A 12,743-nucleotide genomic window follows, 5' to 3' on the forward strand; every position below is an offset into this window, starting at 1 on the left:
CAGGTGATGATACTTTTTACAATTGCTTTTCTTATTTACTTATATAAATATTTTATTTTTCTTTTCTTTTGTTGCTGTTGCTTCTTACCCCCAGAGTTCTCTTGGAATAAGCCGGGATCTTTGCATGGCTAGAAGAGGCAGCCATTGGAACAAATTGGACTAATGGTTTCTCTAAGCCTTAGGACCGGTTCCATATTGATAGGCACTGAAGAATAGAATGCCAGTGGTTTGGGACTGTGTGCTTAGCCACTGGGAATGGTGCAGGACAATGAGCCTGGCCAAGACAAAAGATGCACATGTGAGAATGCTCACGGAATAAAGTCACCGTAATTGAGCCACATTACACTTTTTGATGTGGTCACAATGATAAAAGTTGCTCAGAACAACTTGAGAAATGCAGGGGTCACCATCCCTAAAATTTAGGGAGTTGCTATTTTTAGACCTCAGAATCTGTTCACGTCATTATGATAAAAGTTGCTCAGAACAACTTGAGGAATGCAAGGGTCACCATCCCTAAAATTTAGGGAGTTGCTATTTTTGGACCCCAGAATTTATTCGCGTCATTATTCTTTGTTTTTGCACAAGAATTAATTCTCCGGTCTGTACCGAGGTCAAATTTTGCATCGATCATGGAGAATTTTAGACCAAAAAGTTTAAACGGGAAAATTGTTACATGTATACCATGTGGCACAAATTCCCAAAAGAGAGAGAGAGAGAGAGAGAGAGAGAGAGAGAGAGAGAGAGAGAGAGCATTAAAAAAAATGTAATAGGCATAAGGGGCAGATGGGAGAATGAAGTTTTGAAAAACTCAGGACATCTACAAGAAAATCAGCCATGGAGAGTACTTCTACGTCTTTGACTCAAGTACGGAGGTAGAGCTTGCTCCCTCTAATCAACTCTCTCTCTATTCTCAGAGGACATGCTTCGCATGATGGGCTGATTCCATCGAAGAAAATGCAGGACATGCTGGACAGTAAGAACAATGAATTCAGAGATCTGCAAACTATAATTCTGCACACGAATCATTGAGTTTTGGTCACGTGCTGAACAATAAGAACAGTGAATTCTCCACATGCTGGACAATAAGAACAGTGTGCTGGACAGTAAGAATAGTGAACTCAAGACATGCTGGACAGTAAGAACAGTGAATTCAGAGACATGCTGGACGGTAAGACCAGGTGTTAATTGAAGGAACTACCGCTTTGTGAGTCATAGACTGGTTTCAAGAAGGAACTCGAACACAGAGGAAGCGAGAGACAATCTGCAAGAGAAGAAAAAAAAAAACCTGCACTGAACAAGGAACAAATGATGAATACAGAGGGAGGACTAATTAGTCCCTGCACGCAGCCCACAGCCTCAGTGAGGGCACTAGATCAGGCTGATGATGATGACAACACCGAAGACAGAGGAAGATGACGGAGTCGGAGTATGCACCTACCAAGGAAGGAGGGAAGATGATAATCTAACAGACTGCCAAGTGGGAAATGGATATAAATAGCCAAAAATCCCAAAAACTAGCCGACCTGAAATTTGGGGCCAAAAATAGGACCAACATTTAATGCCGGTAAAAAATCCAGAAGTGCTTTAAAAATTTCTGAAAAGGGTAGACAATGTATGGCAGGTGAGGCACGCTAAAGAATGCAAAAACTGCCCCGAGAAATGCACATAAATCTCGACTGGAGGAGAAAATGCACTAAAATGCAATAAACTGAGTGATCTAGAATAAGCTACCTCCTCTATCAAAACAAGTGATAGACAAGTCAAAGCTCCTAAAGTCCTCGTCTGACTTAGATTGAGGCTTACCGGCAGGAGATGACAAGGCATGGCAAACATGACTGCAAACACCCCCTCTCAGATCCTAGATATGGCAGAAGGCCAAGGGAGAAACGGATCATGGGGTGGCATGAGAAATGCCAATGTCGATGAAGTCCGTCGATGAAGATTGCTGATGAAGAAGCTCCTCACCATCTTGGAAAACCCCCTCTAAAACAATAGGGGCCAAAAAATCCACAGCCACATCACCGAGATCGTCCCCCTCTGAAAAGGATGGGGGGTACGAGGGGACCGTCGGAGAAGAGGGTGGGGGATGGGAAGGAACCTGTGAAAAAGAGGGTGCACAAGCGAGAACAGGTGTAGCAATAGAAGGCTGCCTTGGAGAACCCTATATAAGAGAAGGGGAATGGAGCCTGTAAAGCCCGCTCTCCTACCAACCTATCGCAATAACAGCCCCTATAGAAGAATCCTCAATACAAACGGCCTACTTAGTGAAGACAACCCGGGTACCAAGCCTTGTAAGGCCATAAACTAAGAGGAGTGGAAAGCCCAAGTCCAGAACATAAAGAATCTATGAAAGGGAGCTCAACGCGCGGTTGGGAAACAAAGGCAAAGTGCCAACACCACAAATAGGCATCGAAACAATGTCATCAATAGTGACTGAACCTACAGAAGGGCATAGATCCTGCAAAAAATCACCTCGTGGAGTCATATGACTAGAAGCTCCACTATCAACCAACCAAAGCCTCTCAAAAGATGAGGGAACCATGGGAGAAGACTCCTCTAAGTCAGCAATATGAAAGAACACTGACTCATGGGTAACCGCTAGAGTAGAGGTAGAAGGCTCGGATGTTTTAGTGCCATCCTTCGCTCTCGAACAAAGATGAGAGTACTTCTTCCAACATTTCTCCTCTGGATGTGTCCCCTTCCCATAGTATGGGCATTTAGGCTTCTCCGAGCCGAAGTCGGAATGTGAAGAACTCTCCTATCTTTTAGCCTGTGACTTCCCTTTCTTCTGTCCCCCCTCCCGAACTTGCAAAAGCTTTAGCGGAGGTGGATCCACTAGCTACCTCTTTGGTGCACTCGTCATTCTCCAAAACAAGCAGGGCAAGCTCCTCCCATAGAAGCTTCTCTCACGGGTCCTCGATGTAAGAAGGCTGGTGTAGAAGACATCAAACCGGGGAGATGGCAGCCAAGTCATTAGACATGGATGTACTCCGGATTTTGTCTCATAGGTCACATTGGCCTTATGTAGATATTTACACACATACACATAGAGGTATGTATGCATGCATGTATGTGTGTGTGTGTGTGTGTGTGTCTCTCTCTCTCTCTCTCTCTCAAGAATCATGGCCATATCCTCTGAAGAGATCGTCCTACCAAGGGACGCAAGCTCATCCCTCATGTCCTCCAACTTGTTGATATGATCCTTCATGGAAGAAGAATCATCAACAGCGAGCATCCGTAATTTCTTCTCAAGAGTAATCCGATGGGCAAATGTCTTCTGATGATACAAAGAAGCAAGCTCTGTCCACACTTCTGCTACTTTCCATAACCTACACACATGCACTAGGACACAATCCTGTAAGCTCATAAAGAGGAAAGATCGAGCTCTTGAGTTGAGCTGATCCCATAAGGCCACACAATCCATCGATGATCCAACGATGGGATCCTCCATTGGACAGGGAATAGGGTGGGTAACAAATGCCCAAAGATCGAAGATATCAAGGATACACTCCAACTTACACGACCAATGCGAGTAGTTGGAACCATCAAGCCAGTCCTCTTTAGGCAAAGAAGGGAGTACGGGCACCTGCATAGAGGGTGCCATGGAAGGCATATAAAGGCCAGCAAAACGAGCATTCTATGAAACATGGAGAGAACGGGGAGGAGTGGAATCTCATACATCAGGAGCATGAAAATCTCTTTGTTTCTCAAAGGAAGGAACAAAGACCTCATCCTCTGAGTCAGCAAAGAACTGGTAATAAGACATCTTCGTATATATCTGCAAAACACCCACAAAAAGTTGCGTTTGGCTATGGACAGCCCCAAGACAAGAGGAATCGGCTACAGGATACAGAGAGCTCAATGTAGAAGGTCCGTCTGAGGGAGAAAATACTATTGACTACTCATGAAGGATGCAGAAGCACCAAAACGTTGATGTGAATGCTGTCGCTTGCTCTTGAAAGGTTGCGTTTGATTGCAGAAGGTAGTCGCCTACTACTTGGAGCTTGCGTTTTCAGCAAATGCGGATGTGGATGGCCTCACGAACTTTGTGTCGCTCTTAGATACCATGCTTTGATACCATGTGAGAGTGCGCAAGAGAAGAAGGAACTCGAACACAGAGGAAGAGAGACACAATCTGCAAGAGAAGAAGAAAAGAAACCTGCATTGCACAAGAAACAAATATTGAACACAAAAGGAGGACTGATCAGTCCCTGCACGCAGCCCACAGCATCAATGAGGGCACCAGATCAGGCTAATGATGACGGCAGCACCGAAGACAAAGAAAGATGATGGAGTCAGAGTGTGCACCTGCCAAGGAAGGAGGGAAGATGATAATCTAACAGACTACCAAGTGGGAAATGGCTATAAATAGCCAAAAATTGGCCAACCTAAAATTTGGGGCCACCGACCAGCATTTAATGTTGGTATGCCAAAAATGCTCAGAAAAATCCCGAAAAGGGTGGACAATGTATGGCAGGTGAGGCAGGCTGAAGAATGCAGAAATTACCCCGAGAAATGCACATAAAATCCCGACTGGAGGAGAAAATGCACTAAAATGCAATAAACTGAGTGATCTAGACTGAGCTACCTCCTCCGTCAAAACAAGTGATAGACAGGTCAGAGCTCCTAAAGTCTTTGTCTGACTCAAACTGAATCTCACAGGCAGGAGATGACAAGGCATGACAAACATGACTGCTAACAGAGATATCCTCCCCAAATGGGGTGTGGACAGTGAAGCTTTAATACTTGCAAACTAGAAAAACGAGATTAGGCTAAATGGAGGGCAACCTCTCTTTTATAGAAAGTTTGGGACCTCCAAATTAGGGTTTGCATATGGGACACAGAAACTCTCTAGAACGACCAGGTTTCTTTTAATGAAGTTTGGTAAAATTCCTTAATTAAGCATATTTTGGGGCTGTTTTAAATAAGCTAATGCAATTTTATCACACTCTTGTTCTTTCGCTCCAAAACACCATTTTCTTGAGGAGTGTTGGTATTGCAAAATTCTTGATGAGTCCCTCGCTTCATACAAAAACTAAACATCTCACTAGAGAAAAACTCTCCACCTTTATCAGATCTCATTGTCTTTAATCTCGAAAATGAGAGAAGGCTTCAGACTTCAACTCCAAAAACTAGGCCCAAGTCATCCTACTAAAATCACCAACAATTAGCATGAAATAAAGAACCCAATTGAGAGACTCGTTCCTCCACACAAATCAGTGGAAACAAGTTCCATGGGCTTAGTAGCCCAACAAGAAGCCTTGTTGGGAGCCGAATCACATTGTTGTTTGCCTTGAATGTAGGACACATAAGAGGGATGGCTCAGCCTAACATCTAGCAAACCACAAACAAGATGGTCACGAGCTATAGAGGGAGAAGGGAAGAGAAAGATTCCCATGAAAGAGGAGAATGGAAGTGATCAATTTGCACTAAACTCTAAATGAAAGCTACATACAAAGGTGGACTAATCAGCCCCTACACACAGCCCAAGGTGTCAATGAGGGCACTTGAACTTTGCACTTAGTTGGCCGCCCTCTTTGGTCTCTAGGGTCTATGCTACACTGTTTAGCTCGATCAGGGTCAAATGGGGGTCTGGGGAGTTTCATGGCTCTAATAAGGACTTAAAGTTGAAGTGATTGTCAGCGGTCGTGTTTAGCCATTCGCTTGTGATTTCTAAGGTCAATTGCACATGTAAGGCTTTTGAATCTATCCTCGGATGCAGGAGGTGTTTTGCCTTGCCCAAGATACACTAGATTTGTCAATTTCCCTTGTCAAAATTTTGGTTTGATTTTATAGCGTTTGATCCTCAGGGTTGGACGCCTAATTTTAATTGTCCGATTTCAGAGTGTCCGGGTGCCAAGCATCCGATTTTCATTTGTCCGAGTGGCCAATGGTCAAGTGCCCAAGTTTAATTCTGAAAGTGTTTGATTTTAATGAGTTTGATCATCTAAATGGGATAGGGTGAATGTCCAATCGGAGAGGCAAGGGGTGGTCCGATTTTCGGGATCGGACAACCAACCTCTGATTGGACAAGTCAAGTTAATCTGAATGTCCGAATTCCAGGAAGAATCGGACGTCCAAGTGTCCAATTTCGGGAATCAGACCCTTGTGGATCGTGTTCAATTTTGCCGACACCCAAACAATAACAACGAAAAATCGATTCATGGCAATGATTTTGGCCTTACCCACATGCAAGGAGCTCCAGAATCCAAGGATAGATACAGAGAAAGGTTTCTACATACCTGATCTAAGTGGAGAACTCCTGGGGAAGCCTATCAATTCGTTGAAATCTTGAAGTCTCACTCTCACTCTCAAGTTCTCTCTCTTTCTACTACAGAAGCTAAAAATGCGCCTTCCATACCCCTTCCTTGGGTCTTAAACCTTTGTTCTAATGCCCGTCTACTACCCTGCTAATGCTTATGCCTTGTCAATGGATTGCAAGACCATATTTCCCCTATTTTTGCCTTGTTTTAGCCTGTTTTACATCACAAACCCTAAAGCTTTTTGCTTCAATTTCTTGATCCTATTCTACTTTGAATGCTACAAATATCAAAACCCAAGTACAGAAATGATTCCTCCTACTTGTCTTCTCATCAAAAACCCAAAATACTTACTTGTTTTAAAGATTAAAAAGCCCAAATCTCCTACCTATATCAAGCAACGGTTCGGGGATGCAATCCTACTTTGACGCTCGATTTGAGGCAGGCAGTTGCTCAAGCTTGAATGCGTCAATGTATAACAGCACTAGAGCAAAGTATCGAAAGTTGAAGTATGCTGAATCTGCAAAAGATGGATGAATGACCAACCAACTATGGGGTGGCTATAAATAGCCAAAACCCAAAAAAACTAGCCGACCTGCTTTCTAATCGCCAAAAGCTGGTGGACCTGCAAATAGATAACAAAATAATGCAAGCGACCCACAAAAATGCTGATCACCCTCTGTTAAGTGTGAACAAACTATCCAACCACACTGAAAAAGAAACGCAAAAGCTGGAAAATAACCACCGGCCAGTGTGAACACACTAAAAGATTCATTTGAAAGTGTAATGCATTGTCATCCACACTATAGAATGGGTAAAAATAGTCAGAGTTCCCATATCTCCATCAAACTCTGATGGAGCTCACAGAAGGAGATAACAAACTAACATAGTGCATGCTCACACATCGATTGTATTGTGTTATGGATTCCATTGCCCATTTGTTCATTGTTTGAGTATTATGTTCTTTGCCAGCTTTTTCTCCATTCTTTGTGTTCTTGCAATCTACTAAATTAGTGTCTCTCGCTTCCATTGCTGCCCCCATTTTGACATGGTATCACACATCCATGTTGGTGATCTTAGTGTTATGTGTTGTTCTTCTTCATGTCACGTCCACTACACTCTATTCACTATTGATCCTGTTTCTATATGCTTACTTGAACTGTGATTGAACTTTTGAACCTTTTCTTTTGATTGTTCGGGCTGGTTGCCCATGAGTACTCTAGGTATCTCCTCTCTTTCTATTCTCTGTCATCATCTTGCATATCACCAATCTTCATTTTGACTTTTCTATCCAAGTGGCTCGCAAATTCTTCATCATAGTCTAACCTTGATCTTCTGAGGCTTTCTTTTCGAGCTTGAAGAATGCTTGGTCTTTGGTTTGCAGCTACAAGTTCTTCATCTACCTCTACATCGTATTCACTTTCTTCTAGCTTTGGTGACCTCATCTACATACTATCCAAATGAGATGGTGCCATGCTTCATCTATGGTGATCATGCTAACCGATCGATAGTTGCGAATGATCTAGAGAGGGTCACCATGTTCTTTGGTGCCTTGGCCAATTCTATTTGGCCACTAGATTGATGGCTATCCATCGACTCTTGACTCCTTGAATTGACTCGGATGGTAGTTCCATATGAGGGAGGGAAGCCAACTTCTCCTATGGCATGGCTAGGCGGGACCAGTGCCTAGTAGGTTTGCCTCAGCAGGTTCTGGCATTCCCTAATCTCCTGCACCACGACACTTGTTCTCTTTCGGTGCATGGCTTGGCACGGAACGAGGATATCCCTGTCCTATAGTAGTGGAGTGATGCTCCTCACACATCCCCATACCAAAGAGGGATGATTATGAGAGGGCAACTATCAAGCACATCAATGTCCGCTATGCATTCATATGATGCAATGGATCCTCGTGGAGGTTTTATGCATGCATAGATATAGCGATTCAAATCTTGGAGCTCAGATTGACTTCCAAGTTCATAATGAGCTATTTTGTTTGATAGAGAGCGGTCTTTGCTCCTAGTCTGAGCTCACATGAGGGGTCAATTTGGCAATCTGCAAGGAATCCATGAGGAGGCCATTTCGATGGTTTGGCATGGTCATGGTATGATTCTACAAGGCATTGGTGAGAGACATAGAGATTCAGCTATTTCCACTTTTGAGTGCAATTGACATGACTTGGTGCTTCTTCTAAGATACCTTTTGGACTAGGAGTCATGACCCAAAGCTGGAGACTTGGAGTACTTCTGATAGTGCATTCAAGTGCTTTGAGCGTCTTCTCAAGCATCCTTTGTCATTGTTGTATGTATTATGGTGGTACAAGTTTCTTATGTTGCCCCTTATGTTGACAAAGGTCATGGAGGAGTGTTATGAGGAAGAGGGATAGCTTTTGACTCGATTCTTCCAAGTGTCTCGTCTATCTCTATCACACGACTTCCATGTGTTCATCAGTAGGTGAGAGGTAGAGTAACCTAGAAGGAAGGACTTCCCTTGATCTTTGGGCATCGTCTAAGGATACCAATCCCTTGAGGTAGAGTCACCTGGAAGGGAGAACTTCCCCTTGAGCCCTCGAGGGTGGCTACGGGTACCAATCCCTTAGAGCCTGGAACAAAGGAAGAATTATATCTCTAGGAGCAAGCTTTGAGTGGGACTGCTTTGGTGATGTTGGTTGAGATATCTGAATAGTGCTCTCGTGTGCTCTTGAAAGCCAAGCTTTCCAGATCAAGGCTCAGATGTCAGTCAAAAGCGTGTGGCTCTAAAACCAGGTAACCACGTAAGTAAATGCTGAGAGCAAACAAAGAGAAATGCAAAATGTACGACAAGCTATCTCCACAAACTTAATAGTAAGCAACAAGTCTCACAAGTGAGGAGGAGGTGAAGGCATAAACAACATCAACAAAATACAATGTCTATCCGGTTTAAAAGGCTTAGTTGAAGGCCAAACGACATGCAAGAATTGGGAATTCCAAGGACATGAGTAGCTGGAAGCTGCTACTATCTCTGCTAATCAACACAGTACGCCATGACAGCAAGAGTCCTGGAATGGACATGACTTCAGAAACAATGCTGAAGCTCAACTTTGTTCCTTCTGCCGGTTAATGTGTTGGGCTGAGAAGAAAGCAGCTGACAATGTCCTTCTCTTTGGCCAAGTGATGCACAGGATGCAAGGAAAAGTTTTTTAGGTACTTCAAACACACACACACACACTCTCTCTCTCTCTCTCTCTCTCTCTCTCTCTCTCTCTCTCTCTCTCTCGTATGCTTTCGTCAAAGATCGAATAGACTCACGTGTGGCTAACCCCCGACAAGCAGCAGGAGAGATGGAAGATGATGCAAACAATTTGACAGCGCGAAATGCTGAGCGGCAGGTCATGGGCTCCCCTTCTCTGTCTCTCTCTTTCTCTCACACACATCCAAAGGCTACATCCAAAGGCTATTGAATTTCCAAAGGCTATTAAATTTCAACGCTCCGTATGGTTATCCCATCATTTAATTCGTATCATTAGAATTTAGATGATAGGCTTCCTGTTCATGGTGTTATGTGAATGTGAATGATTTCTCTCGAAATGATTTCATAGGTCATTTTCGTTGTAATGCAAATATTGCACCTTTCGGCCGTATTAATTGATAGGAATAACAACCATCTTTCAGTCAGAGGTGAGAAAACCCCTGAGCTAGCCAATTGTGGGTTTTGAACATTTGACCTCCCACAATTCACACACTCATCTCATTGGTGATTTCATAGGGTTCGCCCATAGGTCTTCCATCAATGATTCATATGGTTAGCCCATGGGCCTCATATTTCTATTGAGTATGATTTGTTCCCATTTTACAATGATTCATTGATCGACCAATAAGACTCCCACTAATGATTCATATGGTTAGCCCATGAGTCCCCTATCAATGTGGCAATGTGGATGTAAATCACTATTCCCATGTGTCCTAATTCTTTTGGATTCAACATTATGGTTGCCCAAAGGCCCCTTATTAGTGTGGCACTCTCTGATATCCTCTAGAGTTCCACATTTGCTAGCCCATAGGACTCACTATATCACTATTTGTTTGCTACCGTGCATTGTGCAGTTTGCATTCTAGTAGAGCTCACGAGGCTTCACCTCATTCACTTTTCTTTTTAGTGAGCAAAGGGAAGCAGTTGTGCGATGCTATCGCATGGCCACTTCCCTTTGCCCATAGACGAATTAAGATTTAGAATAGTGCGCTTCATGCGCAATGCATAAAGTGCTCCCCATGTAAATTAGAAAATCCCACAATTGTGAAAAGGCTATTTGTTCAGTTTATTCATCGAAGCATGTAACAAATCTTATATACTCATAGTCTACAAAATACATCTATAATATCTTATAATTAACAATCCTCATCTCTACAATATTCCCCAAGCCTCCTCTATTATTTTTCAAGAAATATAAAATTTCTCAACCCACACTTCTAGCAAGGCTCCTATGTATCATCTCTATAATCCTTCCCAAGCCTCCTCTATTATTTTTCAAGAAGTATAAAATTTCTCAAACCACACTTTTACCAAGGCACAACTCAATATATTAATGACCATCAAGAGGGCTTGCCCCATGGATTTATATATTCATCTCTCCTCTGCTCGAACACCTAATGCAGGTCTAGAAAGGTCAACTGTAGTTGCACTGTTATTAAAGTCTCTCTCTCTCTCTCTCTCTCTCTCTCCCTCCCTCCCTCCCTCCCTCCCTCCCTCCCTCCCTCCCTCCCTCTCTCTCTCTCTCTCTCTCTCTCTCTCTCTCTCTCTCTCTCTCTCTCTCTCTCTCTCTCTCTCTCTCTCTCTCTCTCTCTCTCTCAATTGTTTGATGCTACAACCCCAACATTACCTACTTTCTATACTATATTATAATTGACAAAATTTGCAAACCTAAAACCAATCTTATTTGTCATATCCACAATACTCCCCAAGCCCCTTCTATTATTTTTGAAGAAATATAACATTTCTCAAACCACACTTTTAGCAAGGCTCCTATGTGTCATCTCTACAATAGTCCCGTCTTTTTGGACACTTATTGCAGATCTACAAAGATCAACTATAGTTGCAGTGTTTATTAAAGTCTCTCTCTCTCTACATGCATGTGCACAATGGCTCATTGGGTTCATTGTTCTCTCTCTCTCTCTCTCTCTCTCTCTCTCTCTCTCTCTCTCTCTCTCTCTCTCTCTCTCTCTCTCTCTCTCTCTCTCTCTCTCTCTCTCTCTCTCCCCACATTCGTGGGCACCATAAACTATTGGGTTCACAAACAAACACACACACACACACACACACACATCCCCCTTGCGGATCCCAACACTCATTTGGGAGCTAGCATAACATGATTGTCTTATAATTTATGAGTTTTACAAACCTAAAACCAATTGTGTCGTCTCTACAATACTTCCCAAGCCTCCTCTATTACTTTTCAACAAATTTAAAATTTCTCAAACCACACTTTTAGCAAGGTAGAACTCGGTATATTAATGACCATTAATTGGGCATGCCCCATGTATTTGTATATTCCTATATACTCTTTTGGGATGCCTATTGCAACTAGAAAGATTAGCTGTAGTTGCAGCATCTATTAAAGTCTCTCTCTCTCTACATCCATGGGTACGATGGCTCATCATGTTCATTGATCTCTCTCTCTCTCTCTCTCTCTCTCTCTCTCTCTCTCTCTCTCTCTCTCTCTCTCTCTCTCTCTCTCTCTCTCTCTCTCTCTCTCTCTCTCTCTCTCTCTCTCTCTCTCTCTCTCTCTCTCTCTCTCTCCGTTGTGGCCCCCAAGAGTAATTCAGGAGCTAGCTTAACACGATTATCTTATAATTGTCAAATTTTACAAACCTAAAACCAACCCTATGTATAACCTCTACAATACTCCCCAAGCCTTCTCTATTACTTTTCAATAAATATAAAATTTCTCAAACTAGAATTTTAGCATTGCTCCTATGTGTCATCTCTTCAATACTTCCCAGCCTCCTCTATTATTTTCCAAGTAATATCAAGTTTGTCAACCCACCTTTTAGCAAGGCACAACTTGGTATATTAACGACCATCAAGTGGGCATGTCCCATGGATTTATATATTCATCTCTCCTCTTTTCAGACACCTATTGCCATCTAGAAATATCAGCTATAGTTGCAGCATCTATTAAAGTCTCTCTCTCTCTCCACATTTGTGGGCACCATAAACTATTGGGTACACACACACACATCCATCCTCCTTGCGGATCCCAACACTCATTTGGGAGCTTGATGAATTTTACAAACCTAAAACCAATTGTGTCCTCTCTACAATACTTCCCAAGCCTCCTCTATTACTTTTCAAGAAATATAAAATTTCTCAAACCACACTTTTAGCAAGGCACAACTCGGTATATTAATGACCATTAATTGGGCATGCCCCATGTATTTGTATATTCCTATCTCCTCTTTTGGGATGCCTATTGCAACTAGAAAGATTAGCTATAGTTGCAACATCTATTAA

The 12,743-nt window shown here is 42.7% G+C and overlaps 1 protein-coding gene across 2 annotated transcripts in view; it reads right to left on the reverse strand.

Moving 5' to 3' along the window:
• The window catches only part of LOC148040988 (bifunctional protein FolD 1, mitochondrial-like), an 83,106-nt gene extending 73,414 nt beyond the window's left edge, over positions 1-9,692 (reverse strand). Inside the window, exons 1-3 of one of the 2 annotated variants that reach the window (XM_087675346.1) lie at positions 9,545-9,657; positions 6,856-6,885; positions 6,649-6,780 (exon numbers count right to left, since the gene is read on the reverse strand). Coding sequence is in view for 1 of the 2 variants with exons in the window: in XM_087675344.1 (XP_087531470.1) it covers positions 9,545-9,629 (85 nt within the window). In the remaining variant the exon portion in view is untranslated. Of the gene's footprint in view, positions 1-6,648; positions 6,781-6,855; positions 6,886-9,544 lie in introns of both variants that reach the window. The other variant, XM_087675344.1, reaches the window with a different exon arrangement.
• Between the last annotated feature and the right edge of the window lie 3,051 nt (positions 9,693-12,743).

The sequence above is a fragment of the Lygodium microphyllum genome, chromosome 1 (genome assembly GCF_053477565.2).
Source record: "Lygodium microphyllum isolate KBCC chromosome 1, Lygodium_microphyllum_v1.1.10, whole genome shotgun sequence".
Classification (NCBI taxonomy): Eukaryota; Viridiplantae; Streptophyta; class Polypodiopsida; order Schizaeales; family Lygodiaceae; genus Lygodium; species Lygodium microphyllum.